General features: G+C 40.1%; 1 protein-coding gene across 2 annotated transcripts; it reads right to left on the bottom strand.

Annotated features, from left to right (window-relative positions):
- Nucleotides 1–1926: 1926 nt before the first annotated feature.
- On the bottom strand, nucleotides 1927–26571 carry LOC111338412 (uncharacterized). 2 transcript variants are annotated; one of them, XM_022944902.2, is made up of 13 exons: nucleotides 26425–26571; nucleotides 26207–26259; nucleotides 24143–24520; nucleotides 17141–17266; nucleotides 16215–16412; nucleotides 15297–16034; nucleotides 13728–14193; nucleotides 13147–13367; nucleotides 9197–10333; nucleotides 8637–8900; nucleotides 7710–7778; nucleotides 5907–6279; nucleotides 1927–2812 (listed from the first exon to the last, which is right to left on the bottom strand). In XM_022944902.2, the coding sequence occupies exons 1-13, from the start codon at nucleotides 26454–26456 to the stop codon at nucleotides 2581–2583; spliced, it is 4287 nt and encodes a 1428-aa protein (XP_022800637.2). In that variant the 5' UTR covers nucleotides 26457–26571; the 3' UTR covers nucleotides 1927–2580. The 2 variants fall into 2 exon arrangements, with proteins under 2 accessions (XP_022800637.2, XP_022800638.2); XM_022944903.2 differs by having other exon boundaries at nucleotides 13728–14190.

The following is a 26571-nucleotide window of genomic DNA, read 5'->3' as shown; positions in this document are numbered from 1 at the left end:
GATTAGAGATTTGTTGTAAGAACACTAGCCTAAACCTTTTACGAGAATCCTAGTAATTCCGATCAACTGAGTCAACCTTTGACTGTATAAGCCAAAACAAGTCCTAATGTGAGTCCTAGACAAGGTCAGTAGAAAAACTAAGCACGTCCACTAAATGAAAGATAAACAAGACAGACATGATTAGGAAACTCATCATAGTTGCTTTAAAGTGCACCTAGACCCATATTTTTTTTTTCGCTTAACGAAATAAGCTTGTTTTTTGGAGTATTTCTGTGCAAAAATTTTTTAATTTGGTCAAATCTTTAATTTTCTATGCCCAGTCAAAATACGGAAAATCGGCCGCCATCTTGCCCCACGACCGAGTTTAAAGAAGAATGGCTCTGGCGGGTAATGTGACGTCAAATCGAGAACACGAAAGTCTGCATCTCACACATTTTCACTTGTTTGGGAAGATTGTCGTCGATATTGTCCGAAATATGCCGACTAGGTGTGTTGTATGAAGAATGTATGAAGCGCGATACCCTCTTGCAAATTTCGCACGTTGCTACATCATTCTACAACACACTTAGTCGGCATATTTTCGGACAATTATCGACTACAACCTTCCCAAACAAGTGGAAATGTGTGAAATGCAGACTTTCGTGTTCTCGATTTGACGTCACATTACCCACAAGAGCCATTCCTCTTTAAACTCGGTCGTGGGGCAAGATGGCGGCCGATTTTCCGTATTTTGACTGGGCATAGAAAATTGAAGATTTGAGCAAATAAAAAAATTTTTGCGCAGAAATACTCAAAATAATAAGCTTACTTCGTTAAGCGAAAAAAAATTTTTGGGTGTAGGTGCACTTTAACTAAAATAATAACTTTGGACTTTGAATTCAAACAGTAACTGCACCTTTAACCCAATCAAATGACCAATTCATACTTAACTAAGTAAATTCTTCATAACACAAATTCTTCATACACAATGGTTTAGGTGGGAAAAAAAGTGCTTCACAACCTACAAGGTAAAGCTGAAATCGAACAGATATAGCTCATTTTCGAGCACAATTACTAACATAGGACTTGCCGAAAACTCCACGGGATGCTCGCTGTATCTAAACAGGAGGTTCAGAGCGATCTGCGTTCTTTGAGTGAATTTGATTATCAACGCTATTTCGATTAATGAGGCTTGCAGCCTTTTATGACTGTTTCATATGCTTGTTTTTCACTAACAAAGTCAATTTAGGATATTTCGTAATAAAATACTACGGACTATGGGATGGTTCTCAACCGTGGGGAATCTCTCGTTAATACATTTGAAAAGTCATGAATAGATCCCGTCCAAAATCATGTTATAGCACAGCTTTATGTAATGTTATGCGTAGCAGTGATGTTCCTCTGACAAGAAGAAAGCCTGTTTACTACTTGGGAAAAAGTGATACTTCATTATTCTTGAAATTGCTTTTACACCGTCATTTTCCAAAACATCTATGCGCAATATAATCTTGATCGATGCATACTAGATAAGCCAATTGCAAGAGGCGGATATATCAAGTCAAAGCAAATATCTAGCGGTAGCCATTCATTGACGTTATCAAGCAAATCATATTTAATTCGTATGAGTGACATTTGAACTTACCAGAACGTTGACAAATATTCAGCGAAAGCATTTTAAGGTATTTTGCAAGAACTTTTGATTTGACGGGGAACTCTCTTTGGGACTTCTAAGAACCCTTTACAGAAGGATTCTTAAAGATTCACGTTCCATACTTACACAATTTAATATGGGATTTAATAACATGGAGAACTCTATCAATCTGATTGACTGCTGAGGTGAGGTATTTAAAGTGGAATTGCAACTTTAAAGCGAGACTAGTGGTAGCGCGCCAAACAAAGTCCAGACTCAACAGGATATGATGGCGAGAAAAACACGAGACAGCTGTATTCACAATTCCATCACTGGACGGAGCATCACATCAACTTTTATTTTAATAATAAACTAAGAAAGGACTTCGAAAAAAAACACAACCTGCAACCATTCGAACTTGCACGGTGACTTTTGTCATCGCGAAGAGCGCGTAACCCTTTTTTCAACTTAACGCAATGAACAATAAAAAATAAAAAAAACAAAAATGAAAAAACAATGAACAAGTCGAAGGTCTTTGAAAATCTAGGCTGCAGCCATTTAAAAGCACATGTGAATAGAACATATACAGTACGTAATAAAACACAGATACTATTGAGTGACTAAACATTTTATCAATCGAGTCCAGTGAGCGAGAGTATTCAGCTGTTTCAAATAAATGTGAGTGAATTTTAAGCTTCATTGCAGAGCACGCTTGAACGTTCCTATAGGGTAGACAGTCGACTTTAAATTGTTTAGGGCACGGAAAGGACTAAAACCTTTTTGAAAAAGGCTCACAACCCAACTACAAGTTAAATTTTACTTGAAAACCGATATCGGACTTTAAGCTTCGCCATTCGTGTGATACGCTGCATGTATCGTGGAATTCCCTGGTCAAGTTGTTTTTCTAGGCTTTAGTGCGTAAGTTAGTACAGGTCATGTCCATGGGAACTATCAACAGATCTTTTACTCAGCTACCAGGGTGGGATGGTGAGGCAGACAACCAGCTTTGGATGGACATCTGATAGTGGATTATCTCTAGAAACAAACTTCATCAATGCATCTGCATTCGATTCTTTTGCGACCTTCAGCATAAGTCCATAATTTGGCTGATTTCTGATCTGCCAGTTTCTCACAGCATGTTGAATATCGAGTTCAATCCACTGCTGACCTTCTCCAGGTTTCAGGCTTTTGCTTTGTGTCAGCCTACGTGGGAGAAATCAGATGGGTAAGATCTGTCAGCCAAGTTGGGACTAATAAACTTCTCATTTATTGTTGTTTTTATTTTTATGTTAAAAAAACAACTGTCTTATAAAGATCGATATTAGTGATAATGAAAAAATACGTCACTAATGTTACTTTGCCTATCCTACCCCTCCTTTCTTAGTTAACTCAGTTATAGATAAAGTAAAAATACGTTAAATTCCACGCGAATAAAATATGTGCTGAAAGAAAGTATTGCCAAGATGCCAAAAGTCATGGGTTAAGTAGTAAGAGTGAACTTTTTAAAGGGATGGTCTTGCATGAGTACCACCACTCGGCAGGAATATCTGTGCCATATGAAAGAAGACCTTTTTCAGTCAATGATACAGTTATAAGCCGAAAGGAAACTGTGTTTCCCACCAACAGAAGTATAACGAATGGTCTTTTCTTTATTTTTTTGTTTACCGAGAGTTTTAATATCATAAACCAGCGCCGAAACACTTCCTCAGTGAGAAGTTTAAGGCAACGGCATACGCTCAAAATTGGAAGTGGTTTCGTGATAGCAAAGGCAGCTTAGTTTTACTCCGCTTTTAATATCTATAAATCGCTGTACAATTTTGTTTTCCAGAAATTTTATTCGGCCTCACGGCAATTTTGTTTTTGGCTGATCGTATATCATTGCTGAACCAGGGGACTATTGGACTCACTGTAGCGGTCTTAACTCTAACAGGTGCCTGATGGTGAAGCGCGGACGCGAGCGTACACTGTATATTATTGAAGCAACTAAAAAGGATGGCAAGATCGAATGAAAGCCGGTTCTTAATTAGGTTGGAGAAGAAAAGTTCGTCTGTTACAGTATTAACGTTGATTTATTGCAATTGTTTCAAAGTAAATTCGTGTTTTTCTAAGTGAGGGCTTATCCATATCCAACTTGCAGTGGACGGGCAAGTGGTCGCAGAGATAACAAGACGATCAGACTGCCTCGTGGCCATGCATGAATGTGTCCACACATGTGTGTTGGGATTATGACATGCTACTACAGTCCAGTGCTTTCTCGAAGTTCATGGAGTTTGATTGCATCTAAATAGTCAGCCACATGAGCATGAATATTGGGGGTCTCCAACAATCAGGAGATAAGCATAAAGCATATCAAAGCAATATTCGCAGTAGTAAACACTACTTGAGCAGTAGTGAAAATAAGGCCTGAAAAAATTAAGGCCTGTAGAGGATTTGACTTCTGCGATACCGGAGATAGTCAGCACAGAGGACTGAGGACTGAAAAAAAATCTGAGAACGCCCCCCCCAGGAGAGCATTTCTAGCAACAGGATGGACTTCAGGACTTGGTGGTCTTAAAGTAATTAGTAAAAATGGAGCTTGTATTTCTGATTGGCTGAACGGGGCCATGTTATGAGCTTGTAACTTAGCTCCGAGTTCATAACCTAGCACCGTCAGCGAAGTGAGCAGAAAATTTCTGTGGACAAGCCGTGAAGTAATGGTGGGGAAAACAAATTTTTTCGCTCGAGAACTTACAACTAAAACAATAACAGAACTAACAGAAAAGGCGACTGCCATACCCACCGAAAAAGCAAGGTATGTAAAGAAGAATTAGTTAAGCAGTTTTTATTTGCTAAGTGCGTAACATCTGTTTACGTGTTGCGATAATATATCTGCGACAACCGAAAATTTATTGTCTTCCAGTTCTCGTCAAACCAAGTATAAGCTGGCTGGTTGGATTATTTTTTGTGTGCGTTTTTACTACAAAAATCTTACTACTCAGGCTCGCCGAAATATGAGATTATCAAGCACCTCATATTCGGTGAGCCCTCGTAGAAAAATCGACGATTATCAGGTGAATTCGCTGAATGCCATTTCAGAGTAGTCAAATGACAGAAGTTCAGCAGCTGAACGATGATAGGTTTTCTCCGGTGCCATCTCCCGCCAGTCTGCGGATGATCAAAAAGAATGATATTCTGGGGGCGTACATAGAACGCACCGGGAGACAAATACTATGTTATGGAACCAAGTCTCTGTTAGATCGACAACATCAGGTTTATATTCAAGGTAGAAACTGGGTGCATTGTTGTTGGTGTGACTTTGCCCTGTTGTGGATTTTGTAAAGTAGGTTACAGTAAGTAAATTATTTCCATTTCGCGAGAAAAGGTTTTGACGAGATACGAGATGCAGAGGGAAATATTGCAGGAATTTCTGAATGTTGTGGCTTAACCCGAAGGTCTCTGTTAAGATCTTTTGTTAGTGCGACCGTGATGACGTTTAATGGACATCATGTTTTTACTGCTTGTAAGGCGCGCGTTGTAGACCAATGCAAGTGAATATTTTGATTGTTTTGATCGCTAAAACGGCCAGGATCAAGTCTCCTTCAAGTGGAATGGAATGTTGCGATTAAATTGCAATAGTATAGACATGGGCGTTTACTAATTTAGATCTTTAGTCGAGATAAGCGGCGTTCCAAGAGGGCAACAGGATACAACAAGAGCCTTTTGTAATTAAAGTTCACTCCATCAATATGTCACGAATATCAAAATATGACAATAGTTTATATAAGTTAGAATCCATCATAATTTTTGTGGAGAAAGCGTTGTCGGACTGAAACCGCAGTCTCTGAGGAGCAAATGGTCGATTAATTTTTCTATTCCATGAATTTCTACATCAATGGCAGTCTAGCGAAGAAGGCCAGTTGGCTAGACATCATTTTATCAAGTACGTGGGTTCAGATTAGTAGACAGACAGTGAAAACAGAGCGACAAACATCGTGGGCGGCAACAATTAGCGTCCTTTACTCACTTTTCTTAAGTGAGTAGCACATAAATATTTGTTCACAACGGCTTATGCTGGTATTTTCGTTTATACGCACAGGCAGTTGAAAGGGGAAGCTACAAGTCCAAACCGTTAAATCAATACTTAGCCTCTATAATGTTAGGTACTCATGACCGTGTGTTTTCAGGAACCTTTCAAAAAGCTAGCCTTTTCCTCGATAGTACGAAGTAATTAATGCAATTTTCAGCCACCTAGTAGTGAGCTGCTCGAAGACTCTAATTGCACGCGAAAAAGAGATGATCAAGAAAATAAAATGAGTACCTTTTCTTTGCCACATCTTTTCCAATTCCCAGATAGTCTTGATGCCACGGTATTACACTGGTCGTGTTCTCCGCTTGCCAGTCGGTGCTTATGATCTGATAGACTTCTAGAGAATTCGAGGGAGACGTGGCTGCTTTATCTCCTTCAAAGCTAGCCCCAAATTCCATAAAGTAAAGGTATAACTTAGCAGAATGTACGATTGCTCGCCTTGTAATCTTCTTTACGTCGAAAGAGATTAAAAAGCGTTTCTTCGGCTGCCCTTTATTCTTGCCTGCAAACATGTACTCACTATTTGGCTCACTAGAGTAAGCGTGGGCAATAGTGATGTGCTGAACGACGTCAAATGATAAAGGAAAATCTCTCGGATATCGCCCTAAAGACACATATAAGGTGTATGTATAAGTAATTTCGACTCAGCTAGCTTTGCTATCAGTGAAGCAAAGAATTTTAGGGAAGGTACGTTTTTTATTGTGTGGGGGGGCGGGGGCGGGGGCGGGGGGAGGTGGACCGGGGTATTTTAGAAATTTTTTGCCAAAAAAGTCGTGGCCCTCCCACTTTCCAAATTGGATTAATGCATGACCCTTCATAAATGCCTAAACAAAAAGGATCTGACCCTCCCCCACCTCCTCCAAGACAAAAGTAACCGAAAGTGAATATAATTTAATGGGGCGTCAACAACCTCGGAAGCCCCCACTCAGAAATGTACAGCAACAAGTGACCTCGTCACTTTCCGAGGTGGAAACTGACTCGCAAAGTGATGTAGTAGATCGAGTTGTCGGTTCAAGCCCGAATAGCTCAAGTAACGAATCGTCACCGGACACTGATTTTAAACCAGAGCACCGCGTGGAAATATTACCTACGTCAAAATTTGGACGAAAACAGGCACGGGTCGAGAGAGACAATTACGTTAGTTGGGACAAGATAGTTTTTTGACATAATATTTCGACATCTGTTCAAAATGATGTAGATTGATTTAGACTGGTAGCTTTGCTTGTATATATAAGTTTTAGGTTTCTATACACTTCGCGTGTTTGGTAACAAATAATTAAAAGTCAACTAACCGACATGGAGTTGTTTTTTCCTAGCCAAAAAAAAAAAAAACTATGACCCTCCCCCGGCTGCGTATCAAACAGGTTTGACCCTCCCAAATTTGTAAAATAATTACTAATGACCCTCCCCTCCGAAGCCCCGGCCCACCCCCCCTAATAAAAACGTACCTTCCCTTTAACCAAATTTTTTCTATTATTCAAACCTTAAAGTCATTTAATGCTATAGAGATTAACGATTACAAAAGCATTTGCCTGAGTTTTATTGTATGGCTGCCATGTCGGTCAAATGCTAAAATATCGTAATGAACTTATTTGGCTCCCAGTTTTATTCGTAGCAAAGGCACCAAAAACAACTTGCGGTGAAATTTGTCATTTTTCCATGAAAATCTGCAAAATTCAGAGGCATGTTTTAGATTATCAAGGTGGATGTGTATCTCTAAAAGCGATTTAATTTAATACATGGCAGTGTCTCACTCCAGCATGCTCATTTGATTGACCCCCTCCCCCATTACCTGTGATTGACCCCCTCCCCCATTACCTGTGATTGACCCCCTCCCCCATTACCTGTGATTGACCCCCTCCCCCATTGCCTGTGATTGACCCCCTCCCCCATTACCTGTGATTGACCCCCTCCCCCATTATCTGTGATTGAACCCCTCCCCCATTACCTGTGATTGACCCCCTCCCCCATTACCTGTGATTGACCCCCTCCCCCACTACCTGTGATTGACCCCCTCCCCCATTTCTAAATTACCTGTGTTGCACCGAGTCTTTGGTTTTGAGAGAGTAAGCTTCGACATTAAAGATCTCAATCCCTGGGAAACTGAAAAAACAAACAAACAAACAAACAAGAAAGACTAATCGCCGGATTCAGCCACATTATTAACATTTCTTACTTTTGGAGTAATTTTCTAGAGTGAATTTGTTACTCGTGTTTTGTATCAAAGTTGTTATACACATTCTGTTCTGCAAACCTGAAATTCGCAAATATTGTGTACACAATGCTGCAATTATTTAATACTAAAGCCAATGCTCATTATAGGAACATCGTAACTCTTGGTGTTCACTGACGTCATCAAAATTAAAAATAAGGAATTATCAATCCTTATGAGATTTCACTTTAGTTAGCTAATACGACAGTTGAAAACTTCTCTTTTTACAGATTTTCAGTTTGATCGGGTTTGGCTGAATTTCCAAGCTTTTGCGGGACACGATATCAAAATGCTGTCAAAAAAGGTCTTATCTGCTGAAATTTCGCAATCAGAACGGTCCTTGTATGAGAATGTGTAATCATATAGATTTGTATGAGCTCTCAGAGTCGGATTGCAGGCTTGTTAAAGCAAAACTCGATGAATCATGTCCTTGTTAGCATCCGGCCGCCATGTTGGTTCCCTTTGAGGGACACCAGTATGGCATCTGCATATAAAGCTTTATAAATTTGAGTAACACATTTCTTCGAATATCTCCCGCACAGAACATCGCAAAGTTCTGAATCTTAGGGAGACCTTTTGAATATTCATCTTATTTTATCTCTTAGATTCTTGACCTTATTTGTTTAAATGGTTTTGGTGATGGTGTCACAGTGAAAATCGGTAATAGTGAAAATCCACATTTTTGTGGTTCTACGGGCTTCGTGATATTAGAGGGATTGCAGGATATTAGATGTTCTTATTAAACTCACCAGGTTTCTCTATACTAGAACACAAAAAGCGAAAGCGATAATCGGTGCAGACATCGTCGTGTCCTGATTGCTCGCTGTTCCGGCAATATACCCCAAGGCGCTCTTTACAATGAATCGCTTGACCTGATGATTGAGTCGGCGAGCCATCTGCAAGCTGACATTCAATATCCATCACAGAAGTAGGACATATGTCACCAGTAATGGAAATTGCCCAGCTCCCAGTAGGTTTCCTTACAGTGTATACCCAGTCTGACCATGTTCCAACTGCCAGTCAAGAAAAATTATTTTTGTCTGTTTATTTTTTTTTAACAACTCTCAAGAAAAACTACGTGCCTGCAAAGTTTACTCTGAAATAATTCCAAAATAAAAATTAGGGGTCAAAACTCCAAAGGTGCTCTTAGAAGGCTGCAGTAGCAATACTAATTTATGAGGTTGGTCATAGGATGTCCAGCAATGGCTTGATACTTACTTGACGTAAGGAATGATAAGTGGGGGGGGGGGGGGAGGTAACACAAAAAGGTGAAAGCAACATCTATAACCACAGCGAGGAAGCAACTTACGTGGTTCAGGAACAGAGGGCTGATTTTGTCTCCATTTTGTTAGGTCCATACTAGGAATCTGAGTGCACTCAACTCGTTTCAATTCATCTTTGGCGGTATTGAACGAATCTCTTTGAACGGAGACAATACCATAAATATTGTCACACAGTACTCGGGATAATGAAGTCTTTCTTATCTCATCAAGCTGTTCATCTGTGAAAACACCGTTTTCATACCAAAACCGATCCCCATCACGCAAACGCCGAAATTGCTCTGTCAGAATACAGTGCAAAGTAGGACCAACCATTGCTCCTGGTAGCGGATCCTCTGCCAACCCTGCCACCCACAGGTCAGCGTACTCTACATCTTCATATAAATCATGCAATATCTGTCGTGATGTAGCATTCTTAATCTCGTAAGTAGTTTCCTGGAAGATATCTGCATGCGAGAGATTGCACTCGCGTCTCCAAGCCCCGTAACCTGGCAGACCGTGGTCGCGGCCTCTTTGGATATTCAGCGCTGCTAGGTCAAACCCATGTTCTGATTCCGGTTGTTGGAAAAGGTGTTTCGTTAGTCCCACGGCCATTCCACGGCTTGTGCTTTGAGATTCGTTGGCGAGAAGTCCTAACAGCACTGGTTCGATGCCCTCTCTTTGAATCAATTTGTTGTTAAAAAACGCTTTTATAAGTGGAACATCGGGGGCAACCGGATCGTAGTTTGCATCGAGCATAGAAAATTTTGGTCTGACCATACTATGACCGAATCGAAATGCTGAAGTAGCAAACACATTTAGGATTCCAGGATGTGCGTTAGTATATCCACGATATGGAGACAAAAAGTTAGCTCCCAGTATTTTGGGTAAGTAATGGCTATATGTGATATGTTGAAGAATGGCTCCGATAATTTTTCTTGCCTCATGGAAAATTCTCCCTGCGTCCCAGTGTTTGTTCATTTCGAAGAGAATGTCAGCTATCCTGTTGTGTTCTCTGACCCACAAGGTGTGCATTGCGACAAGGGAAATCTGCTCATTGACTCTGAAGTCACCTGCGTCATAACAGCCTCCGAACAACTGACAAAGATTCAAAGGAGGGTTGAGAGGTGATTTTACAAATGGTAGAAGGTACCTGGGTCGCGTTATTTTCAAATAGCCTTTTTCAGCTGTAAAAAGAACATATGGCAAGATATTTAGATCCGTTTGTTTAGAACTTTGGAACTTTTTAATGCGTAAACTCATAAATAAAAAACATTCCTTCATTTTCATCATACATAACCCGGCGATTACACCCCGTCGAAGCAGGCGCCGTTTTTACCCGTCGGTTTTCCCTAAGCTTTTGGACACATCCATCGCCAAAAATAGTTGCTCAAGTCGTTGAGGTTTTTATGGACACTATGGATCATAGGCGAAACCTACTGGCATATGCTTGTTTAGTATAATTACTTTGGTAATCATAGATATGCGCGCCCTCATTGTAGAGGATTTTCAATTGCATCAAATCGTCATATCTCACTATATGATCCATCAAATGTTTTTGCTCGCGCGCGATTGGTCTAGTCATATCATGTGACCGAATATCCTCCCAGCTAAAACAAGGGATATCCGAAGATACCCCACCCAAGAGATATTCCCCAGTTTTCAAACCTTACGTTCACTACGATAGGTCTCCGTTTAAAATTAAATTCAAGGTGAGAGATCTTTTCGTGTGGTTGCTACAGGAGAGGGGAATTTTTTGCTGGTTTATAAAGTCGTACCAGAGAACACTCAAAACGAAAAATCCCACGTAGCAAACAATAAGCTGTTCGCAAACATTTTTTCGCGCGCGTTGCAAAATATTTGAAGGATTCTCTAACAGTTTTCCTCGAGCTTCGCTCTTGGAAAACTGTTCGCATCTTGGAACAGATAATCATCCGTGCATATTTTCGCACCAAATAGGGGATATTGTTGATATAATCCACCTCGCGAGGGGGGATAATAGCAGGGGCGCTAAATTTAAAAATGGCTGCCTAGCATTTTATCAATGCCAGGCAGGAAGTAATAAACGCGATACAACCAAAAAATTCTGAAGAACCCAAAAAATGCTACCAAGTTTGGCGTAACACATCAAAAAGAATACAAAAAATGAAGTAATTGCTGATTAAATTAAATAAACCTGTCAACTTCTATTGGAACTGGGTGCTCATACCTCGATACAAGTCTTCAAAACAGAAAATGAATTTATAACAAAAATAGAAAGCACCTGAGCATTTATAATAAAACAATTATTCGCCTCAGGCTCTTTGTATATCTTTGAATAATCCCATGAACCTCGTGTCAGGATGATTCAACAGTTTTCACTGAGCCCGAATAATTGTTAAATGTTTCATTTACAGTGAATACAATCTCAAATTGGAAACCTAAGCAAAAAATGTTCTTAAAATTACAAGGTCACATGACATGATCCACATCAACACATAAATGGTCATTATTCATTGTCCCGTATATTTCTGCAACAAACTGAATAGGAAATTTTACACTCGTGTACTTATTTACCAAGCCTTTGCCTTGGAGTGAGGCAGAAGGTTACCTTCTTGTGATAGAGACCAGTATTTAGTTAGCATGATAACAAAGAAACTACAGCAGCAATGTTTGTATCATAACAAGGTAACCTCTAGCCTCACTCCTTTTCAAAGGCTTGGCAACTAAGTACACAACTTTAAAATGGCCAATTTTGTATTTGTTGCCGTGCTGTAACATAAGCTCAGACAGCAGACAATTTCGAATTAATAGGAGTGGCACTGATTCCTAGGCAGTTAACTATAAAACATGTTTACACGATTGCAAACTTAATCGTAAATGCAATTTAGAAACGTCAAAGAATGTGTTTTAAGCAGTATTTCTTTGGTCATATCTATTGTATGCCTGAGTTACAGTTCAAACTTCTCCTTGTCAAAGGAAGGACGTAAAGTAGATATTGATGATTTGGGCATGGTTATTCTATCAGCCTCAAAGCGGTGAAATAGGAAGGTTGTGTCAAGATGCTCTGCCTCACGTCATTCGAATTGATTCAACTGCTTTCGCTCGGTACACTCAAATTTCAGATTGGCTACTATTATTCTTTGAAAGATTTTTAAAAAAATTCTGACTTTTCCTTGTGGCTCTGACCTTGCAGTGGCCATAGACTTATACACCTATCATTGCTCGCTCAGACATTTTCTCTTTTCCATGCTCGTAAAAAAGTTAAAGTGGCTAAACTTTATTTGACACACATTGTCATTCTGTCATTCGAAAAATTGTCCATTTTAGCCTTTACTGCCCAAAAAAATCCAGATCGCCTAAATTTTCAACTTCAGTGATGCAGTATACATTTTAAATTTTGTTTTAAAACCATTAGGATTTTACAGTGCACGCCGTGAGTTCAACATCAAATCACTTAGCAGATAATTTTACCTTCTACTCATCTGAAAGCAACTTAGTAATGCGTCGAACAACCAAGAGACTCCAGGGTTCATGCTCATCACATTTGTTTTCTAGACGCATCAGTTCGTTCAACCCTTTAACTCCAAAGATCTGATTGTTAATTCTCCCTTCACACTGTTTCACATTCCTTGTAATTAGTTCCGAGAAACTGGTATAAGATCAATATTGTTATTAACTGTTTCCCAGATAATGTATGGATATTATATGGAGAAGTTACATGCTAATCACTTAAAGGGCTGGCGGAAACCATCTTTCTTGTATACCGTTAACGCTCCTATCAGATGGAAGTCACATTAGAGCAGGAGTCCCACAGGAGGGGGAGGTTAGGCTCACTAAAACTTTCTAAAGAGAGGCTGAAATGGGGTCATTACTGTCCTTATGACAGTCTTCCGGCTCTTTTGTACAGTCTGTGCAATTTGCAATTACGACAAATTTGATTAGGGCACCGCTACCCACAATATATAATGATTTCCATCTATGTTGTTATAAAAACTAACCATTTGTAAAACATACTTACTGTCAAAATCCCTTAGATTCTCTGCTACCTCACTGCTGGAACCATATATCTGCGATCCGTCGATAAAAGAAGTGATAGTATTGAGCTGCTGACGGGGCGTTACGTTTTCATTGTTAGTTTGGCAAGCTGCCGCTGATCTTGTGAACATGGTACATCCGGAGCCATCCGCGTACATGATGGGAAAGCATGGTGGCTCGTAATCCGCTGGTGATTCATCACAGCTAAAAGAAAAGTATCTTTCAGCAAGCTATGTCAAACGTGCATATGATTGTAATTGTCATTTTCTTTTGTCTGAAATTTTACTTAACGAAATGGAAAGTGGAAAAGACACATACGAGACAACTAGAGGCATCTTTACGTTAAATGGAGCCTACTATGGCAAACCAAAATTCAAATTGAAAGCGCGTGGATTAGTTTCAACCGAGGTTAAAGACGTCAATTGTTCTGACGATCAAACTTAATTTCAACTATGGCAAAGCACAATAATGGTTTAATTTTCTCTACTTGATTGACAAAGGTCAGCAAAAACTACCAATGTGGATGGGCTCAGATTTCGAAAAATGGTTTCGTAGTACACTCACTTTGGTAAGAAGCATTTTTCTGCGCCTTCGCTTTCTGCTGTAAAGGAGAGATCGTGGTCCAAAAACTGTCCCCATTGCATCAGCATGTGCGAGTATTGGTTTTTGTTCCCACTAGCCTCGGTTACGTGAATGATGAATTCTTTACTTACTCGATGTGGCGAAGGAAGTTCAGGTGCATACGGCTGATCCGGAAATCCTGCGGGATCTGATAAGCCATTTACATCATAATAAATTGGGTCTAACATCCGAGTATATGGTGTGGTTGCTGCGCCCCAGAGAGGGTTATCAAGATTATTGCAGGTACCATCAAATGTTCGGTAGTGTGAATGGTACTCAGTGTCGGAGCATTCCGCTGTCGGCATGGAGCAGTTTAGTTCTTCGATGACGTCGGACAATCTGTTGGCTGAGGCAATGGTGCTTGGGCCTAGTCTCACGGACACCACACCTGATCGTGCGCGTTCATCTACTGGAAAAGACAAGTCATAACGGACTCAAAAGGCATAATTTTTGCAAAATCTATTTAATTAGCAATTGGCTTGATGAAAAAATCTCAACATTTGCAAAAGAGAAATTTTAAAGGAAATGCATTCTTAAGTTCGGATATTTCGTCAACTAGAAAACCAACATGATTTTCGGAATTGCTTGATATTTCCAAACAAACATCTTAAACCAAGACAATTTAGAATGCTCAATTACACCGAGAAAGATATCAACGATGACCGAGCTTTTACAAGGGGATTCGACATCCACCGACAAATTACCCTTAAGAACCTGGAGAAAGACCTATAGTCTTATCGCACTCAAGAATTGCACTCGAAGATGTAATTCGCTTACACACCCAGCCACGTTTTATCCGACAATTCAACCTTTGAGCGAGTTCTCCGCATCTCGTAGACTCGCTTAAACGTTACGCAAATACAACCGTTTAGTCTCGAAAGGAACAATTGGGAATACTAGAACGGTTCTAAGATAGGCTTTGAACGTTTTTCAAGCCAGCGAAGGATTCTTCTCTCAAAAAGTGTCTGAAGTAGTACCACTGAAGCACTACACTACTATCGTATCAGTAACATCCGCGTTACTTTTATTACCTCTGTGTCAAAAGGTGCTACATTTTACATAATAAAGTTGTAACATTTCGTCTCAAAAGTTATTACATCTAGCATTCCTGGTACGTTTTGCGTCAAAAGTTACTGCATTTGCGCTACTTGTTTTGTGTTGATCATTACACCTTATTGCAGTTAGACAACACCCATAACTCGAAACTCCCACTAACTCGAACCAGAATCGATTTCTTCTAGATTCCTGTCATACATCTGCTGCAAATTTTACCCTCGGTAACTGGAACCTTCGATAACTCGAACCTCCCGCTCAACGAAGCAATTTTCCTTTCCCTTCGGGTCATTTTCTGTATATTTTTTCCCTCGAGAATTCTAACCACGTCTGTCGATAGTCTATAAGATTTACTTTACGTATCAACTCCCGAAAACTCGAATCAGCTTCTTTAATTTCCATCGAAGGTTCAGGTTATTCGAAGACTCGACTGCATAATAAAAGTAAAAAGAAACTCACCAATCAGGTCCTCTGCCACCTCACGCTTAATTTCCCCGATTATTTTGTTGAACTTCAAGTCTGCGTTAGATATTCTTTGAGCTTCGCGGGATAGTCGCCGAAACAGACGGTGAAGAGAGAATTCCGCTCGACCTATCGAAGATTTCTTTTTGTGGGAAGAGGAGGCGTTCTCGTGAGATCGTAAACGGTCAGAGCTCTGCACGATAAAAGACCTGTTTTTAACAGCCTCCATGGAAGACTTGACATAGTCATTACCAGCATACTCTGGAACTACAACAACTGACACCTGCGTAGACGCAAATACGTTTGGCTTCTCTTGCGCTCTGGCAACAACCTGAAGCACAAAATTGGCTGGCTTCTCACCAGATATGAGTTCTGTCAGATCTCTGGTGATCTTAAGGGAACCTTTGATGGGGTTAAGACTGAAGAAGGGGTTACGATTGAACGAATCGACAGACTGGACTCTGTACCGTACGGAGGAATTTGTTAGGCTGTCGCTTTTCTCAGCTCTTAGGTGCAAGATTGTCTGTCCAACGATCATGGTGTACGGAATAATGACTGAATATATTGGACTGGGAAATTTCAATCTCTCATCACCGCCCAGCCGGGGTTTCTTTAGAACAGAGGTTGCTCTGATTATGACCATGGCATAACCGGACGAAACGTTTTTATAACGTGCCTTAACTCGAAGACGATAAACCGCGTTTTTCTTGAGCTTACGGCGAATGGAAATAGTACCTGCGGAATTGAAGCAAAAGGAATCTAGAAAACAAAAGGTTCCAATGGCAAAACAAAAGGCAAAACTGAATGAAAAGAATAAGAACTTAGGTCTTCGACCCATGATAATTTATTTGCGATTGTCATGCTATGTAAACGTAATCGGCTGAACAGGGAAGTTAAATAAGGTTTCAACATTACCAATCTCTGGATCCATGTCAAACCATGTGCGGGTTTTAGCCCTGACGCGTTTGCCGTTCACAGAAATGATGTGGTAGCGAAGCGATCGTTTGGAGTTTCCAGTGTTGGCATGTACTGTAATAATGGATGTACCAGGTGGGGCTGTTGCTTCTACTGATGCACTATAACGCCTCTTTGAGAATGAAATCACAATGTCCTCTGAAAAAAGAGAAATCAGTCTGCAAACAGCAAAAACTGGGCTAATCACGACCCGCAAGGGGACATGATAAACTCGTGTTGTCTTAGTACCCCTCATTACCAGCTAAATTGATATGAGCTAATGCAAGCCAACCAGTTTTAAATTCATTCGTATACTATTATAGTTCTTCCTGAAGACACGTTTAAAAATCTTTTATGCCAGTTTCTGGCCACTGCTAAATAAATTTGCAACGAAACCAAACAAAACTTTTGCCCTGAGGAGGTCTGCATTTGAAAGCGTACATGCCAGCATTGAGCAATTTTATTTCTTAGAAATAAACAAGAACATTTTGAGGTAAAATGCTATATCTCTTGTATGTTGTTAGCTCGTACCAATGGCCAGTCTTCCTCCCCCCTGCCTTTGGCGCAAAAGTTCCGTTTAGCTAGTCAGTTTATTCATGTACATCCGTTCGTCTTCTCAGACACATAAGAAAATGAACTCAACCGAAAACCCAGCAGTTTAATTTGCTCCAATGAACAGCTTTATCTCGAAACGTTAGCTTTTCAAAATTCAGGACTGTGGTTTATCTATCTCTTTTAGTAACCCTCTGACAGCAATCAGCTATGGCACTTCGAACTTATTTTCGAGCTTCTTTATTCAAAAGCACCATATGCTTAGCTATGACTGCTAAAGAGGCAGTTGTACATAACCTACACTAAGGGGGGATTTAAGTGTAAGCTGCCATTACCGACACATCTCTTGCCATCTGGAAAAAGGCGGTATCCCAACCTACAGGTACATCTGAAGCTTCCTGGAGTGTTCACACAGTCATGATGACAGCCTCCTGTGACAAGTTCCGAGCACTCGTCAATATCTAATTAAAAGAATAAATTATCATTTGGATCAACTTCACTCAGATAACAAATATCATGAAACATCAGGTTGGTCGAGAGCATTCAGTCAATATACAGTAGCACGTGAAGTTGACATGATAACCCAACATCTGCTGCAGATATTGGGTTATTAGGTCAAGTTCAAAGTCTGCTTAGTTTCCAAGCCCCTCGTCCGTGTAGAGTTGTGAAAAGTTTGCAAAAATGGCTAAACGCTTCGCCTCTGTTACTGAGGAGGAATCGAAAGTGTTGATAGAGACCAAAGACACCAAGAGGGCAACAAAAACAAGTCTAAAAAGTGACTATTTGAGGGAGAGGAGCCTGAAGGAATCACATCGGTTTCACCAGTATTCTGAAGTTTTATGCCGGCGCTAGAAAGTGGTGACAGCCTGTACACGAAAAGCTCCATGACTTCTGTACGATTTGGACTGAACAGGCATTTCAAGAATAAAGGAACGGGTATCATCTATAACCCAGTTTTCGCTGAGGTGAACAAAGTCTTTTTTGCAAAGTGTGTTGATTTAAAACGGCGGGGCTTGGCGAAGGTTGAACACAAACCCGCTATTACAGATAACGACCTTCGAAAGCTGTACGAGTGTGCAGTTTTTAACGAAAATGGCCCTAGAACAATTCAAAACAAAGTGTTCTTCGAGATGTTGCTGTCCTTTCACCGCCGTGGCAAGGAGTTGAAAATAAAAGACTTTTCATTCACTACAGATGACAAAGGCGCTCGATACGTGTCTAATAAGATAATTGTTTATTATCAAGATCCATCAGACCTAATGCACATAATGTTGTTGGGTAAAGTGACAGATGTACGCTTTTATTTATTTTACCCAGTTGAACATTTTATTTCTGGAAAGGTATTTTATTTTGCCTACTCTTCTATGAAACTCCTCCAAGCGGATGTTCGGACATTACGTAAACCCACTAGGTAGGCCTTTTCGATTATAAGTGCACCTAAATTATCGAAGTCTCCACAGTCCAGAACAAAAGAACCAATGGGCTACAACTCGCCACGATACAGATAACCGAGGTTTGTACTTTAAAGCCAAAGAGTACATCATTGAGAAGTATCACTCAATCTCGAAATTCTACAGTCACTCCAATTACGATAGAACTAAACTGGGTAACGATCAAACAACGTGTTCATTTCAAATTTCACTTGTTGTTTATAGGCTCGAAATGGAATCGGTCCCGGCTCATCCTTCCCCTCCAATGTGGATTGCTCATATCCTATCACTACACTGAAGACACGACGATTTTATCGAAAAATAGTTTAATTGGTCTGGGAGTGGCAGTTACACTTTTATGTGCATAAATGTGAATCTATACGTAATTCCTCACTCACGCGATAATCAATCATCAATACACGATCGATAAACTTCTAAAAGACGTGGACAACCTCATAAGATCTAAGCGTCAAGATATCAAAAGGTCTATCATGAGGAAATCACGTTAGTATGGCTGTAAATATAGCGAACAAAGTACCAGGTTTAATTAAACATTTTGTTGGCATAACTGATGCAAATGTTTTTCTGTGCTGTACACGTACTTGTCTCTCGTACGACCGATCTTAGAGTTCGCGGTAACAGTCTGGTTCTCTTATCTCGCCAAAGACGTTTACGCCTTAGCGTGCAGTTACACTGAGAAGGCGTCTTGATTAGCCCTTAACTAACGTAAATTTTGGGGACTTCAATTCTCAACAATTAGGTCCACAAGAGTGAGTAACATCCTATAAACTGTATATCAATAGTGCAAGGATTGGTTGTTATAAACATTCCAGTTTATTAGATTAGTTAGAAGCTGGACAGATTTAGGAAGAGTAGAGGCTGAAAGCCTCCATCAATTCATATCTGAACTTCGACATCTATTTAAATTTGAATCATGCTCAAATGCATAATGATAGGTTATGTTATTTCTCAACATTTTTTCTACCTTTATCGAGTTTTTAGGTTTTATTTGTATATATAGCTTTAGAGGGTCTACATCTTGAATAAATGATTTGAATGCATATAACACTGTCCTTCGGGATTGCTCCGAGCCTCACAGCTAAAACTACTCCCTCAATGCAGTACAGTTTCAGGCGAAATGGAGGGAGCTTTATTTTCGGCCATTACATCACCGCTTGCAAGGAATGTCATTTTGATTTTCAGGTCTGAAATGTAAACATCTCTTTTAAAAAGCCGTATCAACTCGATCAACCATTTCGCTATTTTAAATGAGCATATATATACATTTTGATTGGCACTTTCATTTCAAATGTGTAAATAAGTTACAAAGTAAATTGCCAAATGTTTATCTTTTTTGCGCAATTAAAAATTATATTCAATCATATTTCTCTTCGAAATGCAAATCAGGCATCAAAGTTCTTTGAACTCGGACCTAAGACTATTTCACCAGATAATAATAATAAATAATAATTTAATATTTATATTGCGCAAATTAACAACACTTTTCGGGGGACTTTGGCGAGACTGTATCAGCAGTTTACAAACAATCGAAGGAAACGTATTTGAAGATGCCCCAAGGCTGCAGATAACTAACGGGCAGTCGCCGGTCACGTTGTCCGGTCAAACATGCTTTTGCTCGGACACTACCCGGTTTTTTTTCAAAATTTTAACAGTCCGAACTCTTGCGATAGTGAACCCAGATTGCACAGTAATCCTTTTACAACTAAAAAACAACTGAATCCAAGTTGGCCTGGCAATAAAAATTACAAGTCAATAATTCGACTACTCTTTACTGCAGAAGCAGCCTCGCATTGACTACGTGGAACGGTTACGCAAGATACAACCGCAATTGTTCGTTTTAATTTACATCTGGCAAAATCACTTATTATTAAATATTACACTCAGAGCCCTTTTTTTTAAAGTTACAGTTGTAAATTTTTGTTAGAGTAAAAGAGTGGTCGGATTCTCCAGGTTTTGGGCCTTTTGCTCGCTTTTTGCACTTTGCAACAAATGCTACTTGGAGTATTCTCGATGCAACAAGATTATTCTTCGTGAGGGTGCTTTCCGATCATTCAATCGATCAAACAATCAATCACTTTATTTAAGAGTAAATGATGGTATCTAGCCAAAGGTAAAACCCTCTACTAACTGGGAACACTTAAATAAAGTAAATAAACTAACGGAAGACACAATAATTTTCGGTCGCGACAGGACTTGATGACATCGCGGAAATTTGCGAATGCCGGGAATTTCTCGACCACTAATTTGTCTACTTTTATATTGGTTTTTTTTCTTTTGGAAACACGACTGTGTCCCTTGTGATTAGCAAACAGTTAAAAATTAAAATTTCTTTGAACGAGTCGGTAAAGGACCGGACAAGATGTCCGGCAAACCAAGGATTTGTCCGGTCAGTACCCAATTTTGACCGGACTTTGTCCGATGACCAGTCGTTATTTGCAGCCCTGTGCCCCCTCCTCCCAATTCCCAGTAAACAGGCCAGACCACATCACAGTAATCTCGTGAGTGGGTTCTTTAACGTCCGCTGCCTAACCAAATTAACTAATTAATAGATGCAGGAGACGGGACCTACGGTTTATTCGTCCTTATCCGAGAAGACTAGAATGTCTATCCATTTCTTATTAAAGAAAGGTAGCGCATTCTCCTCAGTTAATTTAAGACCTTGAGTGTTGATCCGGCCGGGGCTCGAACCATCGACCTCGACCTCCCGCACAACAGTCCAGCGCTCTAACCAATTGAGCTAACCGGGAGGCGGTTACACATTCACCAGATGGTGAATGTGTTGATGAAGCCTCGTCTTTTCCATACTTAGAATTAGTTACGTCAGAGAGTAACAACTCGGATAAAAAAAGAATTAGGACGCTCACGATTTGCCGTTAGCCAGTAGTGATGTTTGATTTAGCATTTTTTTTCCTTTTTCAGCAATAATCCTTATTTTTTAGGAACTTCACAGGAATAGTGGATAAGATTAACAGACTTTGTTTTGTGATCTGGTTCACGGTTGTATTAAAACAGAATTGCCTGGCAGACCTGTTCTGACAAAGGATAAGCACCTTAGTCTTTTGTGAAATATCAATTCACGAATACTTCTACGTGCTAGACATGGTGTTATTTTTTCAACTTTGTGAGTGCAATTATCCTATATAATCATATGACCCGTACTTCATGACCTCGAGCCAAATGTTTTCCCGTCTGGCACTCCCACTCAGTCAATAAGTACAAGTTATGGCGATAGGGGAACCAGGGAAGTTTTCGTCTCATAGAGGAGCAACTTAAGATTCAACATTATAATACTATGTGATTCAAGCGATGCACTCACAATGATCTAATGGAAGCTCTAATACCTCGCTTGCTTTTCCAATGTCCTCATGCCGACAGTCCACTGTTCTTTTCAAAAATGCATAATCCTAAAACTACATCCAATCACACTATCCGTTGGTCTTTTGCCTTTACAAGATGGGTTATTGGACGATTCAAGGTTTTGGTGCAGATGGTTTTTTTGTTTTTCAATTTTTAAATGTTTTTGCGAAATTTTGATTGTTGAAGCTAAGAAAGTATCATTCATTATCATACTGAAAACAAAACCTCATTAAAATTAACTTTCAACGCACTTTAAAACACGCCTACTACAAAACTAGTTTCGTCCACAGACCTCTTCAGTTGTATGCGATGTTTCGTTTCATTTCGTTAGAAATTTCACATCTCAGACCACGTCTCCAAGTAAATCCGCTAAATAACACGCGCACTGCAGTCTGTTGGTCAGATCCATTGTGCGTCTCATAGCTTCTAAAACCCGTGCGGGATTCCGACATTTTTGCGAAATTTTTAAACGAGGACCTAATTTAACTAAGTTGTGATGGCGGTGGAGGCTTCCTCAAAAGTTCAAAAGAAAACCGGTTTTACGACAGCCATTAAAATTCTTGCATAGCATCACAATGCATTTTTGTGTGAAATCCTCCCTCTGCTATTCATTGCCAGAAATTTGGGACAACATGGCGGAGGCGGTTCTCGTGTTACAAGCAAAATGGCGCCGAAACAGTATAAGAAAGTGTATCGGAAAAGATTGTTTTTTCAAAATAGCTGTCTAAGAATGGGATGTTCTTTCGCTGCGTACTTGGAAATGCAGCCTGCATCGGTTAAAGCGTCCATCGCTACGAAAAATAAATACACAAATTCAAGCCTACCTTTTCCCAAAGTATACGAGTAAACTCACAATTCTGACTCCATTTTCCCATAAAAACTCTTAAAATCTGCTTCGACTAGGTGTTACAATTCTTTTGTTGTGGGAACAACCTTGTGAAGATTCGCAACTGCGTAGTTCGACATGCATTTTGCAGAATTTTGCTCAACTAAATCGCTCGTAAACGGTCGAATATGTTGGCCCACAAATTTTCCTCAAGCCGGGAAACTCTTCGTATTTTCACAGAGCTCAAAAGCCAAATACGCCATTTTTAAATACCCCAATTTTAGGAAGGAAGAACACGAAAGATACAAGTTCCAGTGGCTGCACAATTTGGCCGCCATTTTCCTCGTTTTGACGTCTCCTTTGGCTTTCTGAGATAGAAAGGTACCAGGCCTTTCTCTCTGGGGCTTTACGAAAATAGAAAGTTACGTGTTCACTTCACTTCCACCGCCGCCATAATGGTATTGTCTGTAATACGATATACCGCTGACATTTCGCAACGGGCTCGAAATGTCACCGATTTCTGGAGATGAATAAAAATTGATCTAGCTTGGTTAAAATTATCTCCATAGCTTTGATTCTTTTACTTATAAAATTTTTAAAGCATATGTTCAGAGGTAATATACTTAACGAAGTCTAGTCGAAGTTTGAAGTTGTAAAGAACAAAGAGAATCTTGAATCGATTTAAGAGTCACAGGAGAGAACGGTAACAAGATGCAGTGCAGTACTTACCATGCAGCCCCCCAAAATGCAAACGCTCTAATAGACTCTCCACCTTAATCTTGATCCTTACTACACCTTTTTTATCCACACCCGTCCCTAGTGAACTCCTTCTCTAAAAATTCCCAGTCTACAACTTTCAGTTTCTTTCATAAGGCACCCTTATTAATAACTCCACTTCCTTCCCCTTCCCCGCTCTTTATCAAAACATTAGTATTACGGCCTTCTTGCAATTCCTTTGTGGGGCTAAGTTGCTTAACGGTTCAACATACGCTTTTTTTCAAACGCCTCTACAGGTTTCAGTGTGAGCCTAGTAGGTTGCCAACAAAACTTGTGCATTTTGTTTCGGGTATTTATTAAAGCTAGACAAAAACAAAATTATCGAAAGTGATTGGTTATCAACAGCACAAATCGAGCATCAATAGGACAGCGTACGCGTCATGCTTGTTCAGTAGTTCAGTTCAGTAGCGCAGTTGACACGTCATGCCTGTGTACTTGGACAGTACGCGTTGTGTGCGTGTGGTGTTTTCGCGCATTTTGCCGAGTTAACTGTTTTTTTTTTTCGGAAAACATATAATCGATGTCCACTTTCTTTCGCAAAATTTTGACATAGTGTTGATTAACTGGTAATAGGACTTCGCGTCGACCAATTCTGTCTCTGTAATCATACGAGCGATTAAAAAAATCGGACTTCTGGTTCGTAGTCGTCCTATTTTGTTATCACTCGTATGAGTACAAACCGAATTGGACTCCACTCAGTCCTATTACCATTATATGCTACTGCACATAGTACTGTAGAGCGTAAGTTCTCCTCTTTCAAAAGCCTATCTTATAGGGGCCTTGAAGACTGATAGGACCTGTACTCATCCCCCTTTCCCTTCAGTGTTTTATTTGAGCGTTGCTGTCATTCTCTAAGAGCTGATTGCCACGCCGAAAACCAACCAAAACGGAACTAAAAGTAGACCAAGGCAGTCTTATTAACTTACCTTCTGCACCAAACCAAGCATTGAAACCTCTTCGGCCACCATATCTTGATTTAAAGCGTACCCACATTTCATTACCAGGGGATGTGACGTTGCTTGGTTTCTGGTCTCCACAGAACACCACGGAGTCCTTTCTATTTCTAACAACGTTTAAGTAAGTAAATCTCTGGCGTCGGGTGCTGACCATTACATACTCTTCCCGGCATGCTTGTGTCCTGGTTACGTCAAAATGGGCATCAAAATGAAGATAGATCCTGTAACCCTTCTTTACAATAATACGCCATATGCAGGTTTGAAGAGGACTATAGCTCTTTGGGTAGCCAGGGGATTTTATTACACCAGAATGGCCGGTGATTTGATAAATTCGACGTTGACATTTTCCTTAAGATAGAACAAACGTTTTAGAACGGCGCACAACTACAAGAATAACTTTAGATTACACTTGGTTCAGAGCCCAAAAGAATACGTTTTAGGTAAATCTGTTCAAAAATTCTTTTTTTGCTTTCCTAAGCCTGACACTGTATCCGTTTGTGGTTTGTCGTGCGTTTGTTCCGTCGTTCCTTTGTTCGGTAGTCGATCGCGATTTCGATTGGGGTCAGTTCAATTGTCTCTTTGAATTGACTAGGTTTGGCAGTCGAAAATAACTTACAATCAGCCAATAAAACACCATGAAACCTACCGTAATCGAACCCTCTGTCGTTTCAACGCGACTCCTCCGTAAACTCGAAAAAGGTCGATTGGGTTCGAATGTTCTATTGACTGAGACTGAGGCAGCGTTCAAAATCGGCAGGTTCACTAAGTTTCCCGAGTCTTGAAACACCACGAAACGAGTAATAAGCCTTATCATTTTCGATTTTTTTTTATATACAACACCATCTCAGTAAATGTATCGGACAAGAACGAACTGACTGAGTAAGATTGGTTCGACTAAATTCGGTACTGAATCGAACTCAACCACCAAAACCTTGGAGTTCCACATTGTCCGGCTTTGATTGTCTGACCAATGGCTCAGAAATCAAAGGGTTGTTTGATTGGTTATGGCAAGATCTTTCTATTTAATTAATCGATTCATTTTACAAAGAAACAATCATGCAAGACACCACACAAATAGTTGATTGTGAGATGTGGCCCTCCTCGCCCGCGTCTGGTGAGGGGAACTATCAATCTTTTTATATAATATTTTGAAGCACTTTATCTTGTTTTCTAGCTTGTGTAAGACTCTTGGAGAGTGGGATCAATCAAATGAGCGCGCGCCCGATGAACGGCAAGTGCTCTTTGCCTCTCGTTCGTGCATTCGTTCGTTCTTCCGTGTGTACTTCACTCATTTGTTCTTCTGATCCCAATTCGTATTTACCCGTTTTTTTCTACTTTTACACGAGTCAGACTAGCTTTCCAGATCAGGTCTAGCTAAAGACATTGCCAAGAATTGATTTATCGCCCACCATCTCTATCCACCAACCTTACAAAAAAGGGTGATTTATTAGTGAATTTTTGGTCTCACTCCCGCTTTGTGTGCATAGTTCGTGATCCAGAGTAAACAATGAGGTTCCCTGTATTATGAGCACGAGAAAAATATTTTTGAATGATGAAATATCCCGTCAAGTAGGTGTAATTATTTTTCACACGCCGCACACCGGCTGAAGAGGTCAGGGAATTAAACTCGCACCATTTGAATAATGGAAATCTCATATGTTATTCCCCCCCCAAAAAAACAATTTTAGGTTGATAATGTCTTCGCTGAAAGTCATTTGATACCTAACCTAACCTTTGTCATCGTCAAAGCATAACACTGGTGTTTCAGAAAAAGAAGGGTCACCTGCTGATTGGAATATTTCCTCACGGAGTTATTTTCTTGGATTCCTTCGAAGCATGCTCACTGCTCTTAGGTTTACAAAGCTGAACTTTCTTTGATGCGGAATGATCCAGTAAACAAACCTCTTGAGTGCTCAACATGGCCGTATTTGTGTAATGCGGTATCCCGGCATGAAAACCCAGGCAGAGATAATGTTTTTGGAAGGCGCTGACCGGACGAGTCACCCCGAAAGCACTGAAAAATATCGAACTTACCTGGGGAAGAGCCTGACGGATCTTCTGTGACTGCTGCACTAAGCAAGTATGTTCTGTGATACCAAGCAAATAACACCGAGTTAGTGATCGCTCTAATGTACTGTCGTGCGTCTTTCGTCTATCTTGCTAAAGCTAGATTGTAGGCACGGCTTACCTTTAAGTGAATACGATTACATTAATACCTTGGAGGTTACGATACAAAAAGAAATGGTACTTACAATCCAATGATAACCTCAAGAAAACCCTTCATTCTGTGTTTGGTCTGTTTTTAGTTGACGTAATCTCAAGTTTGCCGTGAATTTTGTGTATTGGTCCACCACAAGCCCCATGGGAGATGAGCAAACAATGTTTGGCCCTTTGTGAAT

This window comes from Stylophora pistillata, chromosome 8 (genome assembly GCF_964205215.1).
Source record: "Stylophora pistillata chromosome 8, jaStyPist1.2, whole genome shotgun sequence".
Lineage (NCBI taxonomy): Eukaryota > Metazoa > Cnidaria > Anthozoa > Scleractinia > Pocilloporidae > Stylophora > Stylophora pistillata.
This window is presented reverse-complemented; position numbering and strand designations above follow the sequence as displayed.

Bases quoted from the DNA above. Each gene is read 5' to 3' on its own strand.
- LOC111338412 (XM_022944902.2), bottom strand. From the start codon at position 26,456: ATGAAGGGTTTTCTTGAGGTTATCATTGGATT. The intron at 8,901-9,196 runs GTAAGTTGCTTC...CTTGACTGGCAG, and splicing joins GCCCTCTGTTCCTGAACCAC to TTGGAACATGGTCAGACTGG. The intron at 2,813-5,906 runs GTACTCATTTTA...TCTCCCACGTAG, and splicing joins AAAGATGTGGCAAAGAAAAG to GCTGACACAAAGCAAAAGCC.